This window comes from Neolamprologus multifasciatus, chromosome 17, assembly GCF_963576455.1.
Source record: "Neolamprologus multifasciatus chromosome 17, fNeoMul1.2, whole genome shotgun sequence".
Taxonomy (NCBI): Eukaryota; Metazoa; Chordata; class Actinopteri; order Cichliformes; family Cichlidae; genus Neolamprologus; species Neolamprologus multifasciatus.
Window position 1 is genome coordinate 1,846,736 of NC_140455.1, and position 23,196 is coordinate 1,869,931.

Consider the following 23,196-nt stretch of genomic DNA (forward strand, 5'->3'; position numbering starts at 1 on the left):
AAAATGCAAAGAAATAGGATTAAGGGGCATTTTGCAAGCAGGTAAAAGGGGTGATTTGTCTTCTTGTACTCAGCGCAATAGTACACAGCGTTAGGACATTTGATTCATGAGTAAAGGGGGATGTCGGGTCGCTACAGTAACATCAACTCCCATTGCAACCTCCTACTCATCCTCTCTAATGACCTTGATGCCACCATTATGTATGGAGAATACAACTATTCTTTTGTATAAATATATACACATGCAGTATATTGGCTCTCTTGGTGAGCAATTGTTCAGTGGAAAGTAAAGTTAACTTAATGTGACACTGAAGTAGTGGAAGTCATAGTACTCGTGTTAATTCCCTCAGTGACAGTGTAAAACATTAGCAAAGACGTTAAATTACGGCCCAGATTATGCACTCCTTTTAGTTAATGAGGAGGAAAATGGAAAACTGCCTGTGCTATAAAGAGATTGTTTTTACAGTTAAGTGATAATGAAAGCTGGGTTGGGTTACACAGCAGAGTTACTTTGCTGAATGCAACCGAACGCAATGGGGGGAAAAAAGCAAGCAATTTGCTCTAAGACCAAATTAAGTCATGATCTGAAAACTTGCCATTAACGACAGGGGGGATGAAACTGCTGGTTAATTAACCTGGTGTCGGAACACAAGGTAAAAATCACAAAAAAAGGGGACACAACTAATTACACACAAACTATCATTTACGTAATACAGGGAGGTTTTTTTTTAGTTTTCCCCCAGAGCCACATGGAAACAACAATAAATAAAGAGAGCTAATAAAAGCTACATTAAGAGGATTAGAGCCATTATGAATAATTTAAGACGCCGCTTAAATACCTTCTGGTGAAAGAGATCTTTCAGGCCTTTCTTTGAGCCACTGAGGAACATGCTGCTCCCAGCATCGCTGAACCTTGCTTGTGTGTATTTGCAAAGTCATCAAATCTCTGCACCTTCTTCACACTGGATTTGACCTCTGGCCTCAGACCACATGTGCAAATATTCAATTAATGTCTATTTAGACGTGACTTACACTCAGACTGCTCCTGTGCTTGCAGTGGAAGCAATAACTGGTGACATTCCTTATGAGCCGTGTTATTGGCATGCTGCAATTTACACGTTGTTGTGTAATAAAACAATTTTAAATCAATGTTTCCTATCAAATGCAGAATGTATTCGGTGTGTGATAGACCACATAATGCAAAGTGAGATTGCTGTAATTGCAAAATGAGCTGTTTCAGAACAATCAATCACCCCCCAGGTTTATTTTGTTACAGCGATCGCAGTATAATGAGAGTTTAGCTACTGTTAAAATCCTCCCTTTAGTATTTAATCTGTCTGCACACGATGACATTACAGCCCAGTCTTTCCTTTAATGCAACAATAAGATCATCTTATCCACTACGAGTGCATTTGGCTTGCCTCAAATCAACCACAAGCATTAACTCCAAAGTCACATCAATTGCATTAGGCTGACATACACGACGCGTGGATCCATTTCAATTTGGGCCCCAAGGCCCTTTGACATCTTTTATCGTCAACACAGTGAGCCGCTTGTCGTGAGAGATTGTGAAGCATTATCACATTGGATGTCAATCAAGACACAACAGCCAGTCAACAGAGGAGAGGCTGTGTGGAAGGCCGGCTGGACTGAGGAAAATTAGATGAGCAGCTTGTTGTCCCTCCTTCAAAGATGAAATGAGAAAACTGCATAAGTCTATGCCAGATTTCTATTTCGTCTTTGAGACGTTTTTTTCTAGGATCTCAAATGTCATAATATTGAGGATAATGGTCAGAGTGCTGTAATGTAGCCCTAGCCCTACTGAAAGAGGATATCTTGCACAGATATCCATGGTCTCTAGAGACGAGTTCTAATGTCTCTGATGAAAACCTGGCTTTTTATCTACTATCAGTAGGCCAAGTGTAAAATACCTTAACATCAACCCAGTGCAAAGGTCTTCTTTGGTGCTTTTCTGACATCTTGCAATGGAAATAAGACCTGTCCACAACAGAGATACTGCCTTAAAATCACCACAAACAGAGCAATGCAAAAACATCTGTAAAACCTATCCTCAAGTTAAAAATAGAGGTTTATGATGACATATTTGCACAACCCATTCTCAACCCCATCAGCACACTCTGATACACTGAATAAAATCGTGAGTTTGGTAAACATAACATTCTGAATGTTTTTTAAAGGATGTGAACTGCTAACATTAGCCGTAGTGTAACTCTGCTGTGAATTTCACTGCAGACTTTGACCATAGAGTCAGATGACTGGCTTTCACGGAACCAAATCCTTTAACTATTAATTTAGAAACCCAGAAGCCCAATTCTGCTGACATGACGCAAGACAGATTCTGATGTTTTCCACGTGCTATTATCCCCCACTAATAAAGCAGCAGCAGCAGGAGCTGGAGCACAACCTAGCACAGAGAAATCAATATTCCGAAGTGAAAACATATTTGGGTCAAATGGGAGAGTGGGACCCAAAAATAATTTAGGTGAAACAAAACGGGCAGCTCTTGTATACAAAGACTGCTTTACCTTAATCTAAAATAAAATACAAAGTGAGCATCCATAAAAGCCTTCCCTTGGCAGTGTAAACAACCAATAATAGCAGCAACAAGGAAAAATGTTCCCTTGTTTTGCTTATTTTTAATGCTGACATTAAAAATAAGCAAAAGACGTGCATCCCAGTGTCACATGGAGCAGCACCTAATGTGTGTCAGTCTTACTGTCACACAAAATGAGCAGCCAGAGGGTTGTTTGGTGCAAATTAAATTCCAATGAAGGGTGAATTCACATTCTAAAAAAGAAATCTAATTAAATTGCCATGCATGGTCATGTATCTTAAATTACACGCCAGCACCATGCAAATGTGGAAAAACTAACACCAGATGCAGACTTAGAGCGCGTGGCTGATGGGGTTTCTGAAGGAGGCAGAAACGCAAACACACACATGCTTATGTGGGACGACATTAAAGCAAAGAAAAAAAAATCCTGAAACATAATTTTATTATCATGCCTGTGCCTTTGATTGCAACAAGTTCATGTTTTTTTGTGCAAATTACTGTAATCCCCAAACCCTACACCTGCCTAGATGAAAACAACTCTGCTAAATCGAATCTGTGTGGCATTTGACAACAACATGGACTATTTCACCACAAAGCAAGTGATTCAATTCTCCCTGACCCCAGTATGGAAGAGGATCAAGGCAACAAGAAGAGGAGCGTTTCAAGAGGTAAACCCGTGTCATTCAGAACCTGCGAACTCATTGATGTGCGGGATCGTGGCTAATACTGAATCGAATTACAGAGGTCCCCTGCACACACAGCTTTGATGTTGAGGTCAGCAGCAGGGTGAAGGTAAGAAGGGACAAAGAAAGGTGGAGGATCACTAAGAAGGGGGAGGATGGGTGTTTAAGTCAGACATAGGTGCTGAGCCTTTACATCTGATTCACAGAGATGTGTACAGACACCTAAAATTAATGTTTGTAGACACGAGTTTTCAACAAGAGGGAGACATGGTTGGGAAAAGAGGACAATCGCTCTGGCAAAGCAAAATGTAATAGCAGACATCACTACATGACACTATTCCACCCGTCTTTTTTTCCCTCTGAGCCACTGGAGAGACTTGACATTTCACTCCTAATTGACTTATATTCACACTTAATCACACTTACAAATTAATCAGAAGCTGAAAGATATGTCATATTTGCTGCAGTTTCCATCCCTCTTGGTTGAACCAAGAAAGGAAAAAAGTGTCATGGTTCTGAGTCTGAGGACTCGGTGTTTTGTGTTTCTTTATATTCTTGTTTGTTCTGCCTTGTCTTTTGTTTAGGTTTGCTATGTGTTAGTGTGTTTGTTTCATGCCTGCCTGTGTTCCCTCTGTCTGCCCATGGTGTCACTGTGTTACTCCGTGTCAGTCTGCGTTATTCTGTGTTCCTCGGTGTCCTGCTCTTCGTCTGCCTCTCCGCCCTTTGTCGTATGCTCCCAGGTCTGTTATTTTAGTTCTCCCAGTTTAGGTGTCTTTAGTCATTTTGTCATGCCCCACTGCTCGTTTGCCACTACACCACCTTGTTAATAAACTTCACTAGCATTTTCATCCACTGCTTGCATCTTGGGTCCTCCTCCTCCACTCGCCTCCTCAGCCGTGACAAAAAGTCATCCACAGTTTGATAACCTGTTTCAAACTCCAACCTTTATTTCATATTCAGATAATGAATCTGGGTAAAGGAATATACATATAGGGTGCAAATCCACAGAACATTTTTAGATAATAATGAAATTGGATAAGCCAGACCACATATCAGCCAGGTCCCACTGTCGCCAAAGTGCTTGATCGTAGGGGGTCATATGATTGTTTCATTGTATGTATTGTGTATTGTAGGGTCGACCTTACAATATAAAGCACCTTCATTTAATAATAATAATGTGTCTGTGTTAATCCCCGTAGGGAAATTGCTCCTCTGCATTTAACCCATTCCCCCAGTGAAGCAGTGGGCAGCCACCAATGCAGCGCCCGGGGAGCAGTGTAGGGACGGTACCTTGCTCAGGGGTACCTCAGGGTAGCCGTTCAGTGGATTCAAACCCCTAACCTCCCGATCATGGGGCAACAACTCTACCTACTGAGCTGTCCCTGCCCTAAGGCAGTTGTTGTTGTGATTTGGTGCTGTATAAATAAAATTGAACTGGATTGAATTGAATCAATCAATTGATCAGAACTCGTTACATGTTGTATAAAGCACATCTGAACAGAGAATATATTACTTTCATTCCAGCTTCTCTCCCATGGACAAGACCAAAGACCAAAGAGCTGTGAAAGAATGCAGGGGACAATGTAGACCTGCACAAGGCTTGACTCTTGCTGATGGATCATGCTGATCTTGCTAATGGCTGCAAGACCAAGAGAAGTTGGTGAAATTGGTGACTTAGTTTAGTGAGAAGGTGACAGATGTTGGTATCATTATTATTATTATTATCAGGAAGTCCAAAAAACTCACATACAATCCTGCTCCTCACATACAAGGTCTTAAATAATCAGGCCCCATCTTATCTTAATGACCTTGTAGTACCATATCACCCTATTAGAGCACTTCGCTCTCACACTGCAGGCCTACTTGTTGTTCCTAGAGTATTTAAAAGTAGAATGGGAGGGAGAGCCTTCAGTTTTCAGGCCCCTCTTCTGTGGAACCAGCTTCCAGTTTGGATTCAGGAGACAGACACTATCTCTACTTTTAAGATTAGGCTTAAAACTTTCCTTTTTGCTAAAGCATATAGTTAGGGCTGGACCAGGTGACCCTGAATCCTCCCTGCAATAGACGTAGGCTGCCGGGGGATTCCCATGATGCATTGAGTTTTTCCTTTCCAGTCACCTTTCTCACTCACTATGTATTAACAGACCTCTCTGTGTTGAATCATATCTGTTATTAATCTCTGTCTCTCTTCCACAGCATGTCTTTATCCTGTCTTCCTTCTCTCACCCCAACCAATCACAGCAGATGGCCCCGCCCCTCCCTGAGCCTGGTTCTGCCGGAGGTTTCTTCCTGTTAAAAGGGAGTTTTTCCTTCCCACTGTCGCCAAAGTGCTGCTCATAGGGGGTCATATGATTGTTGGGCTTTTCTCTGTATCTATGAAGCGCCTTGAGGCGACTTTTGTTGTGATTTGGCGCTATATAAATAAAATTGAATTGAATTGAATTGAATTTGAAAATAGAAAAAAATATGATATGGACCATCACTCAGCCTGCCTCTTAAGATCCACACAAAATCTTCTCATGATCATGAGAAAGCTGGTGGATCAGCCCAAAACTACTCAAGAGGAGTTTGTTAATGATCTGAAGGCAGTTACAGTCACCAAGAGAAAAATGGTAACACACTACGGGACTGAAGTCTTGCAGCTAATGCTTGGACATTTGCTGTCTGGGAAGCAACCATTTCAAAGGCAACAAATCGGACGTTCATCGCACATGGTCACAAAAAACTTGCTTGTGCCACCATTTCCCTAGTTTGACTCTAGCACCAGGTTCAACAATTCTTTTAAATGAATAACCAAATGTTCTTCTAAATACATGATATATACACCTTTTTGCACATCAGATCATCCACCCTTCAAATTTCTTGTGGTTCATAAATCATCTGGTTTCAGAAAGAAAGGTGACCTACTTTGCCAAAAATGTCAGTAAGCTGAACTTCATGAATGTCTCTCAGCTGGTCACTGGGAACTAAAAAAAGAAGTTTTATGCAAGCTTCCCATCTGCTTCAAGATTATAACAGTTAGTAACAGCCAGTGTGTCGTGGGTATTTGTGAGGCAATACTGCACCTGTGAACGAGGTCGGTCAGGTCTGTTAGATGGGTAAGTGAGAAAGGACGGGGGTCCAGGGTTGTGAATTAATAAGGTCCAGTGAGAAACAGAGGTGTGACGCCTGGCAAGGTGTGTTTTCAGTGCCAGGGTTCACTCATAAAACCAGCCTGGCTCCCAGGGCATCATAAAGCTCATACACCCCTGCTGGAGAGAGAATAGTGTGTGTGTGTGTGTGTGTGTGTGTGTGTGTGTGTGTGTGTGTTTGAATCAGTGCTGCAGAGGGAATTTTACACTAGGTGATTTTACAATGTGTGCTTCAGGAATTTCATGTATTCTGTTCCAGCTTTGATTAAATCGATTCAAGTGTAAATTACGTTACATGACCAAATAAATGAAAAAAAAAAAAAAACTGCTTCCAAAGAATATCCAGGCCTTTCTTTTTAATACCTACAAAAAGTCCACACAGCTCGGTTACAAAGAATCTCAAAGCCAACACAGATCTCCCCAGGAGATGCAACTGAAAGAATTAGGTAGTAACAAAAGCAAATAGCAGCTCTGAGCTGAACAACAGGCTCGACAGACACAGCATGGATCAGCTGCTTTAACAGAAACAACCCTTGATTTTGTAATAAAGCCAAGCTAATGCAGAACTATGAGGCACATTGACTGCTTTGTAGACTCAATTCTCTATTTTTCCCAGTTGCAAATCTCCGAAATAAAACACAATATTTCCCAAATCTTTGCTAAAGCATGAAGTTCAAAGGAAAGGATTAATGATTGGGCTTCACGAACATTCATTTTCTATACTTTTAAAGCTTAATAACATAAAATAATTTACTATAATTATTTCCCAAGTTTGTAATAGACATCTTTAATGTTTTCTCAAATACTTCTTTTAGGTATACACCAGCCGGCTTGCCAGCTATTTGTCATGCTTTCTACCACAAGATGCAACTTCTAGATTGTCATCAGTCCCAAATAATAAGATTTGGTGATATAAAATTAAATTTGAATTGAAAAAGAAATATCAAAGGTGAACGACAGTCCCAGCAGAAAACAGATTGTAAAACCTAACCAGTAGATCCTCGTGTAGGTTAGTTGTTAGATCATTTTTAACGGTTGGTAATCCCATCGCCGATGCCCCAATGAAATAGCAAAGACATAAATAAATCACATTATGTTAAATGATGGACATCATATTTCAGCTTCTTGCCACAAAACAACATGACATAACTATCACAATGCGAATCCTAAATCTGAGCAGTAAATATAGAGCTACAAGTACAAGTTCATTAGCCAGCTTGGTACCAACGTTAACTGATCACTGTCTGTTCATTATATAAACAAAATGACAAGCTACAGTTTTATGAGGGATTAACTGCTCAAATTATTATTCTTACTGTCAGTCTCTATCTTTAAGCTAACTAACACCATGTTGTACCTCTGAAATCAGTGACTTCTGAACATCCTCTTAAATCTCTTTAGCTTTTAGTCATGCTAAAAGCTAAAGAGATTTAGCTTTTAGCTAAATCTCTTTAGCTAAAAGCTAAATCTCTTTAGCTAAAAGCTAAATTTAGCTTTTAGCTAAAGTGTGCTAGACTGTGCTAGATTAATGTAATAATAAAATAATATTAGCACACAGGAATACAAACTTTACTTCAGTTTAAATAATAACCTTCTGATAAAGGTAAGTCGGCTTGAATCAGTTAAGTAGAACATGAGCAGAAGCTCTATTTTCTATTGCCTGCATTGTAGAGAGTGACTTTGCCTCTAAACAGGAAAATGTGTACAGTCAGGGGTTAAAGTGGAATCAGCAGGTGAGGAACCCTAAAATCAGTTGCAGCGGCTCAGCGGGAGGAAAAGAATCACAGTTCAGAATCATTTCTATTGAGAGCTCCGTTTGATTTTCTTACTGTACAGGCTGTGTTCAGTTAGTCACAGTCACAAAACACAGTTACTCTACCTCAGGCTATTTTGCACCAAATATGTTTCAAAATATGAGAAAACACAATACCACATGTACTGCATAATACCGCTTCAAATTTCCAGTTCCTCAAATACCACTGACCAGTCCTTACCTCTAAATCAAACCTTAAATCAAAACTCTTCTTCCTCTCCTGTCTTTCTTATCTTTCTCCATCTCTGAGTGAAGTTAGCTCTCTTTCTTTTCTCACAGCTGCAACTTATGGACGCCTGCAATCGTTCCAGTATTGTGCCAAAAACATATACATATTTTAATAATACAAATTATGATACTAATAAATAAAAACACCGGCCCGCTTTAACCCCTGACTAAGGCACATGGTTATGCTACATCCCCTGGTGATTAATACATGAACATGTTGCTGTTTAAGATCAAATTAGTCTCGCAGTGACGTGAAATAATTACTCCTCTAAATGCGTTAAACCAAAAGTAACAAGCCTGTTTTGAAAATGTAAGAAGTACAAACTACATATATATGTGTAAAAATGAAGGGAGTAAAAGTAAAAAGTTGTCAGAAAAAAAAAAACTTAAGTAAAACACAGATACCTGAAAATTCTACTTAAGAAGTATTTGTACTTTGTTACTTCCCACCTCTGCATTTCAGGACTGTATGACTACCAAGCAAAAAAACACTTGCTGAGAGCAAATGAATTAAAACTTTATCAAATTTATACCTACATAAAAAACACCAGTTTATCTGTTTATCACTGAACAAGCCTGTTAGTTGGAGCAGTTTTCAATGCTGCATGTCATAAAGACAGGGGGCTTTTGAGACTGGAAGTGAGAGCAGGAAAAGGCAGGAGGCCACTATCAAACCACACAAAACAAACAGAATGGTGCTTGTTTGCTTGCTCTTTAGCAAACCGCAGCAAAAGTTTATTTGCATTAGCTGGTGTTCACCTTTTAATCCTGGATTTCAGACCCGAATCATTGCATTAGCTGCCCTCTGTGCACTCATCCTGCAAATAAGGAAGCCAAATAAGCATCACTTATTAGACTTTCTTTTAATATTCATCATCATGAAACAAGAGCTAATTACAAGTATTTCTGAATATTTTGGTTTGTGGGTTAAGCAAATAACAAGTCAAGTAGGCTTGCCTTAATAATAAAGATGCATTAATTCTTGGGCTAAAGCAACACCACATAAGGAGGGCAAAGCCTGGGACTCTTTCACTTTTGCAACTGTTTTACATTCATTCACAGAATTCTTTAACAAAACAACTCATTGGATTCTCACTCCACATACAAATACATGACACGCTCAGTCATGCCTTTCTGTGTGCTACACATGGAACAGTAACTCATTTCCTTTTCACACCGTATAATGTTATGAGCATCTTATAGATTTTGCAGTTTAAGCAGCCAGTCAGGTGTATGTTGTCATGTTAACTGCTCTACCAACAGAAGGAATGCCATTCCTCACTCTCCTCTCAATCTCTACACAAACCCAGCAACACGCACACTGAATGTTAAAAACCCTTTTGAATATTCATGGCGAGTTGGTTTTCCAGTGCGAGCAGAATCAGACTCCCTGCTGAGTTTAGCAGGGTGGGGCTGGGATTCACAACACCGGCGACTGAGAAGCGGGGTCGCGTGCGCTTGAGCAATCCCGATGACGGCATGGTTAAAAATAGTGGCGTGCCATCATGCGGAGCAGTCTCTGGATGATCTGAGGGGGTGAATTGAGCGGTGTGTGGCATTCTCTCTTCACTCTATTGTGATGTGGAACAAGGTGCCAGTACTCCCAGTAAGGAATAAGATCAATCTGACTGGAGGGAGGCTGTCAAAGCTCCTCATCGTCTTCATCTGACATGTCTTCACTCCTTTGGTGGTCTGTCTGGAGCATGAATGTAAGGTGTTAAAGCAAATTTCTGTTGAGCTTTATGATTCTGTCCAGTCATCCTGATTTAAGGTGGTTTGTATGGTAACAGAAAAAAAAAATTATCATACATCTTACCTTTCAAAGATAAGAATCCCAGTATCTACTGTCAGCCTAAGAATAAGGGAAGTGTCTCTTTTTCCCTCTATAAGAGTCCCTTTCAACACAAATGTGGGGTACTTTTAAGAACTTGATTGGAATTATTATGGCCGCTTAAACGGTAACTTTCTGTCAGTCTTAATTAGGGATGGGTACCGGTATCCGGTGCCATGATGGCACCGGTTCTGACATAAATGGTAGTAACCAGACCGAAAAGCAGCGAACATTTCGGTGCTTTATTTCGGTGCTTTTTTTTCCTGAGCTGTGATACACTTTCTTCTTCCTTACATTTGTATTGGCGGTTGGCAAACAACTGAAAGGTGCATTACCGCCACCAACTGGTATGGAATGATACACTTTAGATTCTAGCCAATCATTTTACGTTTCCGAGGATAGTAGGCGGGTCCAGGTACGTACGTTCTTTTAGAGCAGAGCTACAGATTAAAAATGCCCAAGGCGAAGCGGTTAAAAGTCTGGCTGTACTTCACAGCAAAAGATGCAAACTCAGCAGCCTGCAACAAGTGCTTTAAGCTGATACTGTGATACTGTCAAAGGAGGTAACACCTCAAATCTGATGAAACACCTGGCGACGCATAGCGGGTCTTTTTAAAGCCAAGAAATGCGCCGTATTTGATAGCTTGCTGCGAGACCTCACACCGTGCACATCTACTGCTTGTGGGTTGCCTGTTATCGGACCCGAAGTTAGCAACATCCCCCAAAAACCCGAAGAGGAGAGTCCTGGCCCCTAGCCCTGCCAGTGTAGCAGAAATGATGAGGATGATGATGCAGCAGCAGCCGTTCTTCTCTGCGTGAGTAGCTTAATGTTGTTCGTGTATAATTTACGTTGAGTAGGCTAACCACGTTATTACATTAATGCATGTAAGGTGAACTAGCAAACAACGTCATAGCTACATGCGGCTGTCTTCTTGTTTGATGGCAGATACTCCCTTCACCCTGGACAAAAAGGCTAAAATGACCAAAGAAAAAGTGGAAAACAGTTAAACATGAGAGGTTTTTGGACAAAGTTTGTTTTTTCCATTGATTAAGCACTGCTTCCAGCCCAGAGTGATACCATATATGCCCCATAGCTGCAGAAAAGGCTAACATTGTTATCTTTTTACAAAAAAACAGCTGAACATGAGAGGTTTTTGGACAAAGTTTGTGTTCTCCATTCTTTAAGCACCGTTTAAGCACCGGCACCATTTCAAAAGTACCGGTTTGGCACCAGTATCGGATAAAACCTAAACGATACCCATCCCTAGTCTTAATCAAAGATCCGTCTACAAACAGCCTTGCAAGTCTCACTGACTGGAAATACTGTAATTAATATTGTTAGGCTCATTCAAAAGAAGATCAATTTCTTTTACATTTTTGGATATGTTAAAACCTTTCTTCAGAATATCTACAAATTCCAAGGAAAGCTTTGTTTTTCTTTATATATTGAGCAGAAATAAGATCTCTGTCCAAAAGGATACATTGCATTTTGGCAGTAAACCTTTCATTTGTTAATACACAACAGTGTGGAACTGAGAACAGTGCCAATGGGAGTGGGTGGTCTGAAAGCTCAGGCCAGGGGCCTTGTCAGCTGCGCTCCTGCAAACAGTAATAACTCTCTACAATCACACCGTAACGATATGCTAGGGGTACTGTTAACTCTGTGTGTAATAATGGTCTTGCTTCTCCCCATGCCTGCTAACAGAAAAGATGGTAGCAGTGTTAGTGATGTGCAGTGGTGTGTGGTGGGGCCCTACGGTGGCGACAAGGTTTGCACTGGATCATTATCCTCTCCATTAACATCTCGATTACACACCTTGGCTCACATTAAAAAGAAGCAGATATGTGCTCTGACCTTTGTGGCATTACTATAGCTGCTGTCCAGCTACTCCTTTCCAGAACCACAACGCTCTACTCGCCACCTCCCACTTCCCCTCCTCCTCTCTCTTCCTCATTCTTCACTACCTCTGTACTCCTAACAGTAAGAACTAAATTACTGTAACTGAATATCCTGCATCAGTTCATATCCTAAAGCCCAAGCACACTCTTTGGTTATGTAGCAGGACCATTAATGATCCGAAACACACCAGCAAGTCCACCTCTGAATGACAAAACCCCCCCAAACAAATAGAAAAACAAAATGAAGATTCTGGAGCGATCTACTTAAAATCCAGACTAGGATCCGAATCAGATGCTTGGCATGACTTTAAACACGCTGTTCATGCTAGAAAACACCCCAATGGAACTGAATTAAGACAGTACTGTAAGGAACGGATGATCTGATATCGTCGTGTGGGTGTTGTTCCCAGATCATCATGAAAATGTTGTTCCAGGTTCAACGTTGAGGGTGACCAATCACATTATTGTGACGTTATTCTTTTGCGCACCAACCCATTCATGCATTTATGAAATCCCAATGTTGCAAGGACAATATCAATTCTGCTTAGCGTTTATTAAATGGTTAGGGTTAGGGTCCGTTGATCGGCGGACAGAGGCGGTTTCTCGCAGCTTAAGTACAGTTTTTTGTTTTACGCCGGTTTTTCCCGAAGTCACAAAAGTATGACATCACAACATTCTGATTGGTCACTTGCAATGTTGATCCTGGAACAACCTTTAGTATGATGATCTGGGAACAACACCAACACGAGGATATCAGTAAGGAACAGTGGGCTAAAATTTCTCTTTCAGTGATGCGAAAGACTCATTGCCAGTTATTGCAAACAGTCGACTGCAGTTCTTGCTACCAAGGGTGACACAACCAGTTATTAGGTTTAGTGATCAATTACTTTTTCACTAAGCCCAGGTAGGTTTTTATTCCCTTAATAAATAAAATAATGACTTAAAAATGCTTTTTAATTTACACTGGTTATCTTTGTGTAATATTAAAATTTGTTTGATTATCTGAAACATTTAAGTGTGACAGATACACACTGTGTATTTGTATTTTTCTCTTGAAGAAAAAGAAAAATGATAAGATAAAAGACAAAAACGGTTCAACGGTTCAAACCTAGTGCCCCAGTCTACATTTAGTAGCCTGAATTCATTCCAGCCCCAGAAACAAGCCTCATAAATCCCCCCCAGCACGAGTAAACAGTTAACACTACCTGCTTTTTGACAGAAACATTACTGGTAGAATCTGGACATTACAGGACTTCCTGCCTTAATTACTGCAGGGTGTCCCTATGCAAAGCCCCCCCAGCGAGCTGCTCAGTGGCCAAAACGGTACCCAGATATAAATGGGTGAAAATGGGAACACAAAGCAGGAGTCTGCAGAGAAAACGCACGTGCATTCAGTCATCATTCTCTGAAAAAATAAAGATGAATGAAAACAATCTTTCCATTTCCCTACGCTCTTCCAGCACCCCTAACCAATCCACTCATCTTCCCTTCAGTTTCTCCTGCTTTCTGTCCCCCTCTCCATCAAAAAGCTGCTTTACATGTATGAGGTGCACACAGTGGAGCTGTGATGAAAGAGGCAGAAATATATGACAGAGGGACATGAGCCTTGAGCACACCTATGGTACCAGCAGGATCATTCCCATAATTCAACACCACACCCTATTCTCCACTTCCCCCCTCCCCACCCGCCCTTTATGCTCTGCAACATGGTGCTTCAGCTATAATGCGAGGACAATGGAAGGAGATGGTTTATTTCATGTGCCGTTTCCATTGGCACAGCAGTAATGAGAAACAACATTAACATTTTGCTGACATGTGTTTCTTCCCCCTCCCTTGTTGGGCATCAGACTCCAGTCTGCAGTGTTGGTGTGCTGTATTTCAGTATATGTCAAGCATTACACACCTAACATGATGCATTACAAATGTCAGGAGATTGTCCTGAAATAATAGAATTAGTGCAGAACGTACAGGCAGATCATTTCCATTCAAGGCCACGCCTCATTTTAATATCTTTATCTCACATAATTGCTTAATCATCTGTTGAGAAAGTCTTGAATTTGACAGCCAAGAATACTGAAGAGATGCTTTGACAAGCCAGCTCGAATAAAAACCCTGTCTTAAAAAGCCAACAGATTGCAAATCCTTGAATTTTAGATTCTGGAGCAGGATTATTGGAAATCCTATGTGCTAGATCCATTCAGCATCATGCAGATTTCCATGTTAGGCAGTTTAGCAGATATGCTTGACTACCAGCAGAAAGAAAAAAAGAGATAGTAGAGCAGAGGATACTAAGATAAGTCAGTGCTCTGTTCTGGAATACCACAGCGCTCCTGTTATTATTACAAGCGCCATGAAAAGTGGCACTCTTGGTACTGAGCAGGGCTGCCTCTGAATGGATGGTCTGGGAGAATGTGTGGGGGTTTCGGCATGCGGAAGCCTCTCCATGCCATACCTCCCATAAAAAATAGATGAAACCACTCAATCCTTGTAAAAGTAATTGGTTCCCTGGTGACTGTCTTCCAAAGCTTCACATTATACCAAAAAGAAGGTTTGTAGAAAGGATGGAGAGCACAGCTCGGTATTTGGAAAATGACACTGATTCAGCGGCAGGGATGAAATAGCCTCTTTTAGGTGGTGGTTAGTGGCTGTAGCGTTCTTGTGCGTTTGGTGCTTTCACACGTTTGAGCAGATTTTCTTTGTGTGAGATTTCAACAGTCCATCAGCTCACGACAAGCTAATGGTTTGAGTGTGACAGCCTCCTGGCTGATTCGACAGTGGCTGGTGTGTGTGTGTGTGTGTGTGTGTGTGTGTTGACTGCTTGTGTACTGATGTCACAGTGAATTCGATTTGAGCAATTTTCTACACAAAAGCAGTTTAAGAAATCAATCAGGTGCTCCACCTCTTGTTTGTGGTTTAATTACCCAAAGCGACAGCGGTGCAAATCAGCAGTGTGCTCGCTGAAATGCACACGCCTGCAATCTGACAAATGGCATCAAGCATAATTGCCTCCAAATAAGCAAATTAATGGACATGAGCATCAGTACTGGCGCTGGAGAAATGTCACAGCTCACAGGCAAAATATGGACTGAGTGTTGAGTGCTGTTTCAAAAAACCAGGCGGTGTATGAGATGGTGAGCTAATACTGACAAGAAAAGTGCCTGTTAATTAGAGCATTTCAAGAGCACTGGTGATCAGCAAAATGTCACTGCAGGGGTAGTTAAGTGAAAATTAAGTGAAAAGCATATTATTTTTAAACATCCATCCTTTCTTTTCCACATAGTGACATTTTGGGCTTCTTGATGCTTACGATTCCCAAGCAGGCCCATTAAGATCTCCAGTGGCCAAGGTAACTTTGTCCTTGTGGATACTGCCCTCAGGCTATGCTATTCAAAAATCTTAAACCACATATCCTGCAGGAAAAACTCAAAAACTGTAAAGGACAAAGCAAAAGCCTTCAGAAATCTGGCATCCCCTAACACCTACTGTACAGTACTATCTTTGGCAACAACTGAACTGAACATACACTTCCTGTGCCAGCACTCCGATACAATTGAGGTCAGTGGAATTATGCCCACAGCAACCGAGCAATACACACTGGTCTGTCTACCCTGTGTTGGGACTAACGCGTTATTAAGTAACGCGTTACAGTAACTACGTTATTATTGTGGTAACGAGCACGGTAACTAGTTATTATTATTATATTTTATTATTTAAAAGTAGAATGGGAGGGAGAGCCTTCAGTTTTCAGGCCCCTCTTCTGTGGAACCAGCTTCCAGTTTGGATTCGGGAGACAGACACTATCTCTACTTTTAAGATTAGGCTTAAAACTTTCCTTTTTGCTAAAGCATATAGTTAGGGCTGGACCAGGTGACCCTGAATCCTCCCTTAGTTATGCTGCAATAGATGTAGGCTGCCGGGGGATTCCCATGATGCATTGAGTTTTTCCTTTCCAGTCACCTTTCTCACTCACTATGTGTTAACAGACCTCTCTGCATTGAATCATATCTGTTATTAACCTCTGTCTCTCTTCCACAGCATGTCTTTATCCTGTCTTCCTTCTCTCACCCCAACCGGTCGCAGCAGATGGCCCCGCCCCTCCCTGAGCCTGGTTCTGCCGGAGGTTTCTTCCTGTTAAAAGGGAGTTTTTCCTTCCCACTGTCGCCAAAGTGCTGCTCATAGGGGGTCATATGATTGTTGGGTTTTTCTCTGTATCTATGAAGCGCCTTGAGGCGACTTTTGTTGTGATTTGGCGCTATATAAATAAAATTGAATTGAATTGAATTGAATTGAATTGAATTGAATTGAATTGAATTATTATGCCAAAATCAGGAACGCGTTAGTCGTTACTGGGATTTAGATAGGGTCGTTACTCGTTACTTCGTGTGGTGGCATCGCGGAGCTTCCACAGATTCAGTAACATTAGCAAGTGGTGGAGGCCAGTAGGTGGATGAGAAAAAGGAGAGGCAGGAGGAGGAGCAGAGACCAAGGCGGCCACCGGTCCGAGCGTCAGGTGAACTGAACTTCAGGTAAGAAGTCTGGGTCAGATATAAACCAAGTTTAGGTGGAGTTTATTTTCGTTATTCTGACTTTTTCCGTAATGCGTACTAGCTAGCATGACAGAGTTTCTATACAGCTGGGTGGGTGCTATGATGATGTTGAACTTTATTTTGTTCATAAGGTTAATTATTAGAGTTGCCAACCGTCCCGTAAAAAACAGAATCGTCTCGTATTCAGAGAAAATATCGCACGTTTCGTATTAAGCTGAAAAGGAACAGTTTGTCCCGTAATTCAGCTAGAATGAAAAAGGCACAAAGCTGGAGTTTTTTTATGGTTTCAATCTATTTTAATCAAGGTTTTCACGGATTCATGCACATTCTCCACTTCCTGGTATCAAACAACAAACATTTTACAGTGCTCAGGATGACGTCATTTACATGCAACAATTTTGACAAAAACAAATCCTTCAAATTCATATTTTGAATGATCACTTTCCCCCCTGTAAACCTCTCTGATATAAAAAGCTTACATTTAGATATGATAAAAACAACTGAGTCACTGACTCAAAGCAAATAACTATAAAATATGATACAAAATAAGCAGCCCGAGCATCTTCAGGTCATGGTGTTGCTCACAGTCCCATCACAGAGGGAAGCACAGCAGCACCTGTGGATGGAAGGAGAATGCATTCAGTCCACTCAGACGGACTATCTCATGTCCGAATCCGGGACTTTCCAGTTCAGCTCGAAGCCTTTGTCGTAGACTTCGTAGAGCACCTTCGTCACGTAATGATTCCCTCCTTCCTGATACAGCTCCAGGTACTTCCTGTAAAGCTTCAGGGCCGTGCATGAGTCCTCTGTGCTGTCGTGGGTTTCTCCTTGGATGTTGAGGCCAAGAAAATACCAAGCAAGGAATTTCAGAGAAAGCATCCTCTTGTAGGGCAATCGGAAGAGGTGGACGGTATCGATAACTTGATCTTTGGGAACCACTAAATTAATGACACGAAAGTCATTCTGCAGGCCGTGGCCGACGAAGCGAACTCCTGCATCGATGAGGAAGCGTAGCTTCAGGTAGGTCGACTTCAGCGTGGTCACGTGCTTAGAGGATACTGTGGCATCCAGGTCTCCAGGTTCGATTCCAGAGTATTTTGTCAAATAGTCGACCACCTGCTCCTGAGTGGAGATGTAGTCATCGACGAAGGGGACCCCCTCGTTGGGTCCCTGACCCCTCACACAGGTGATCCTGGCCACAGACATCTGACTGGGCGTGATGGTCGATTTGGTGCCGTCGCTATGCAGCACTGCTTCCTCCTCGCTGAGCTTTACAAACTCAGCGTCCAGCCCCACCAGGTCACCAGCCTGCGGCATCTCACTGGCTGCGAGTGGGATGAAAGTGGCGTCTGTCTTGCTCTGCCTCTCAGTCCGATATAAGTCAGATTTGACTTCAGACTGAATGTGCTGACACTCACTGCGGAGGTCGTGTTTGGTGTGGTAGTTTCTCTTGGCGTAACACAGGATGGCTGGCACTTTCCAGCTCACATCAAACTGTGCAGCCTCGGTCTTCTCAATCGGCTCAATGAGGAAGTCATTGAAGAGGTACCACTGCTGGCGAGAGACTCCCTCTTTTCTTTGATGGTAGGTCTCACCCACTTTGATGTGTGCGACCAGATTACCACCCGTGCCAGCATCCAGGATGTGTGGCACCGTGACCACCAAGTCATACAGAGAAGCTCCCTCCGCCTGTTCAGCAGCACTTAACTCCTCGCCCTCAGGCCAGCTGCTGATCTCCAGTCTCTGACTTTTGCTGAGCGACATCTTGAGAGTGGCGGGGATCCACATGTGACACTGATCCTGATCTGTCTTCTGCGTGGATTTGTTGAAGGCGTACTCGGCCTGAACCTTCCAGAATTTGGCCTCTTTGCTGCTGTTCACCTCACAGTTTATCACCAAAACATCTGGGAGACGTCGAATGTTGCGTGTCTGCACTGTGGGCTGATACTTGTCACAGTTTCCACACCATGTGTGAGATCTCTGCTGCAGGCAGATGCTTTTCTTCAGGATCTCAGCAAAGTCGTGCTCCTTTATTCTTTTTCCTTGAGAGTCGGGGTAATGCATGTTGAACAGCGACACGAGGGAGGAGTGGACTGTTTCTAGGCCACAGAGACACAGGCTGCGGTTCTCAACTTCAGAACAAAACAGCTGTCTAATGACAGAGTCGCTCCTGGTCGTCCTGTAGGCCCGTGGATCCTCCTGCTCCTGTGTCTCCTGGAAGAGCTGGTAGAGGACGAAGTGATCCCACCTCTGGATTAAGCGACCTAGCTCGACTGTTCCTGTCGTCTCCTCACAGTTTGAAAGGATCAGGCCCATCTCTTTGGCTTCAGGGATGTTTCGAAGTGCTCTGAGGAAGTTGCTGGCCTGACATGGATCTCCTTGTGACAAATCCAACATGTGGAAGAGGAAGCCGAGTTCACAAGCCAAACAAAACTCCTTGTGGCACAAATGATTCTGAACAAGGCAGCGAACTGGCTCCAGGAAGTATAACACCTGGATCATGCAGTTACAGTAGGCGTTGGGAATCTGCGGCTCCAGGCCAGCAAACATGGTCCTGTTGTAATGTTTGAAGTCAAAATCTTCCCGTCCACGTTTAGAGTATTTAATTGTCACCTTTCTGTACTTTTCTGGAACAGTGTGAAGGAGCGGCTCTTCATCACTCTCTGTTGGAGATTCAGGGACGTGGTTGTAATAACCAGGTGTCCCTTCTTTATTTGCAGGGACCTGGTTACAGGCGCAGGCGTAAGGATTTTCCACATAACTGTTCAAGCCAACAGTTTCCATAGTTTGTGGGATTTCTGGGTCCATCCCAGGAGCCCATCTTGAGCTGGGTGTAGCCTGGGCAGTGGGGATGGGAGAGCAGGGCTGCAGGTTATGATTCCAGGTCAGCTGAGGCTGTGCATCCACAACGCAGGGCTCTCTGGAGTAGACGTTAAAAATAACGTCCCGAGTATCGGACCAGAGACGCACACATCCCCCCGAATCTCCAAAGGCTAAGGCTTGTTTGCTGGATGAGACCTCAAAACTTGTGAGAAAGTGGCCGTTTGTGTTGACGTGGAAAATATCCGCCATGTTGGCGAGGCCAGTGGGCTCACAGAACTGACACTCACCTGTCTGTGAGATGATCGCGAGCCGTGACGTGTAGGTAGGAATGAAGCGCACGAAGAAGGGATCCACATGCACCCAAAGAGGGGTTGCAGCTCGCATCATGCGGAGGTCATACACCATGAGGAAACGTTCATTCAGCCCTCGGCTGGAGAACCCACTCACAGCCAAAAGGTTTCCGTGAACATCAAAGTCTGACAGGCCGCCAGGAAATGCGTCAAACTTTTGTGTCCTAAATGTGCGCAAGTCTCGAAGGGTCACTTTGCCAGAAGGGTGCCCAAAGAAGAAGAAACGATTGGTCTGACGCATTATTGTCACTCCAGGTGCCTCCACTGTGAATTTTTGAGTTTCTTGAAGTGTATTCATGTCAACTTCAACCACATAGTTTTGTAATCCCCCCATGAGCAGCATGTTATCAGTCATGAGGAGACTGTGCATATCAGCTCCTTCTTCCATCCAATAATCAAACATGTGAAGGCCTCCATGAGTGTAACCTCTGAGGTTGCATTCAGAAAGGAACAGCATGCCTGTGTCCAAACTCTGCATGTGTCTGATGGCATCAGTTGCATGCACTTGGAAAGAAGAGTAGCGTGCCATCGTAGATCCAAGGAAGGATATTACATGACCCTAAGAGAAGAGCACAAATATTATTACAGAGTGCAACGTTTGAGGTGAATGTAGAAGAAACAAACTCTGCTGAAGCATCATTTTGGCTCTTACCGTGTAGTTTCCCATCCAGAGCATTTCCCGCTCCAGGTCAAAATGTGTTGCAGTGACGGGGATGCCAGCTTCTGAAACTTTACTGTGCAACTCAGAAAAAATCCCCTTTCTTACAGGCTTAGGAACGGTCACAGGCAGCTCCTGTGTGTACATTCCCACGTCTTGGTGGAGGTTTGGATTCAGATATGAGTTCATGGAGGGTTCCAGTCCCCCAGCAGTCCACTGAGGAGTCCAGTGAGGAGAGTTCATAGTACTGTGATGGTTGGCCCAGTATTCACCTAATCTTGTGTTGAGAGCTTCAAAAATCTTCTTCAGCTAAATCAGCCTGCAGAGGAACTGGAACTTCTGTAAATAGTAGTACTTGCAGGTTTAATCCTGATCTCTTGGAATGAAGAACACTGGAGTCCAGATCTAAAGTCTGATGGAGAGTGCCGGGTATTTAACCTCCACTGGGATTCAAGGCGGTCCTAAGGGTCGTTGACTGTCCCTGTATTCAACGTTAGGCTCACAGGTTTCAGGGTCTGAATCAAGGTGGGTGTGGCTGAGTTTACATGAATACAGGTGTGAAGTCTTTGGGAGACATGGGCATTGTGTCATCACTAAGCCCACATTAAGGTGTCAGAGAGGGGTTGACCCAGTTTTTGCCTGAGCGTGTTTCTGAATTGCACCCAGATAATGACTTTGATCAGACTGGGAGGACCTTGTTTAGCACGCTTAATCCACACCTTGATTAACAGCCGTCGTCAACAGGTCGTCAAAAGCACCAAATTCCTTGGTGTCCGAGATGCAAAATACAACTTTTGGTTTAGACCTAGCTGAAACCAGCTAATCCAAATTTGATGCCCTCATTGGTTGAGTCAGATCAATTGAAGCTGATAGTTGACTGTTGATTAAAGATAGTTTCAGCTATTGTCTGTTATCTGTTTCAGTGGTATTGATTAACCTTAACATGGTGATTGTTTGGTTTTAATTAACAAAAGACCATTAGCACATGTCCAGACTGCATTTGTGTGAATAAAATAAATGACAACCAACATTCAAAAACACAAAAAATGAGCTTTTATTGATTTCATCATGTTCCTGTTTCCATCAGTGGTTTATTCAACAAACTAGCTATAACAAGTTTACAAGTTTATATTACTTCTTCAATTATGAAAGATGTCATTAATGCACTAGTATTATCTCATCTAGAGTACTGCTCAATCATTTGGTCAGCAGCTAATAAGACAGATCTGAACAGTTAGTCCAAAATAGGGCGGCCAGATTAGTGTTAAGGTGTTCATATTATACAAATATTGATAAAATGCACAATAAACTTTCTTGGCTTTCTGTACAAGCTAAATTATACTGTGGCTTACTTGTATTTTTAAAGAAAGCGATACTGGTAAACACACCACACTTTTTTTATGCTCAGTTGCAGTATCCAGATGAAATACATAATCATGCTACACGATTCTCAACTAACCACAATTTAGTAACTCCTCGAGTTAAAAGTAACTTTTTGAAAAACTCTGTTATATTTAGAGCATCTTTTCAGTGGAATAAGTTGCCTCATGCAATTAGAGAATTGGCTTCTATTCATAATTTAAAAAATCACCTAAAAGCCTATTTAGGCAGTTTTTAATTTATTTGTAAATATGAGGGTAATGTCACTTGCAATGGAAATTGTGTATTTTGTTTGAGTGTTTTTTAGATGCTTATATTTTCAGAATTGTAAAACCTTATTGTGGAAGTAAGAGCCAAATTATGTGGATATTTTGCATCCAACTCATTGTGTAACATTTTATTCGATGGTTTGGGCCCCAGGAAGACTAGCAACCACTGCTGTGGAAGCTAATGGGGTTCCTTATAAATAAACAAAATAAACAAACACTATTGCTTTAATATTATCAAGACCAGTGGCGGTCCTTGCCTGTTTGGTGCCCCAGGCGAACACTTCCTCTGGCGCGCTTTTTGCAGTATATAAAATGCATTTGTCTTTGCCTTACTTGTTCTAAAGCTTACTGAAACTAAAAAGCATCTAATTATTCTACAGTTAGGTCACACTACATTTTACAGCTTAATGCGTTAACATTTTGCAAACTAAATGTTCTGAATAAGCCAATATGCAATGCATTTGCATCAATGTGAGCTTCTTTGCATGAACTTGCAACCTTGCAGAATGCACTCTTAGCGAGGGCTCTGCAAGTCAGAAATTTTCTCTGAAACAGGGACAGTTTGTATTCCTGCTGACGGAGCAAAAATAATCATTAGAGGACAGACTGACAGCCACAGATATCAGCGCAAGTTGGGAAGTGGCAGTTGGGGGGGTTCATTTAATCTTGTCCTTGAGGGAATAGCAGGTACAACCAGAAATGTGTGAGACGTATTGTATTGCAATGTAATGATTCTGTCTATTCCCGTATACATCAGTGCAGCTATGCACCAACATCGCACCAACTGGGGACCCTGCAACCCTCAATTGAGATCAGTTGGACTGTGTCTGAAGTGGTTTACAAGGTAACTTGAACTGAGTAAAGCAGACTGGTTTTGGAGTCACAAGCACTGACCGTCATGTAGAGGTCAGTGGTGCTCCGACTCCGACTTTTCCTACCTTCGTCCAGGGGGAGGTGGGATTAAGGGAGACAACAAAGCATGTTCAGCACGGAGGTCTGCAGAGTAAGCT

The 23,196-nt window shown here is 42.3% G+C and overlaps 1 protein-coding gene and 1 long non-coding RNA gene across 2 annotated transcripts in view; both read right to left on the reverse strand.

The window, feature by feature from the left end:
- LOC146498675 (uncharacterized) overlaps positions 1–23,196 on the reverse strand; it is a 245,408-nt gene that overhangs the window by 88,219 nt on the left and 133,993 nt on the right. The gene's annotated exons all lie outside the window — the stretch shown is intronic.
- On the reverse strand, positions 17,103–20,840 carry LOC146498677 (PAN2-PAN3 deadenylation complex catalytic subunit PAN2-like). Its single transcript, XM_085138245.1, has 2 exons — positions 20,532–20,840; positions 17,103–20,438 (listed from the first exon to the last, which is right to left on the reverse strand). The coding sequence occupies exons 1-2, from the start codon at positions 20,778–20,780 to the stop codon at positions 17,364–17,366; spliced, it is 3,324 nt and encodes a 1,107-aa protein (XP_084994371.1). The 5' UTR covers positions 20,781–20,840; the 3' UTR covers positions 17,103–17,363.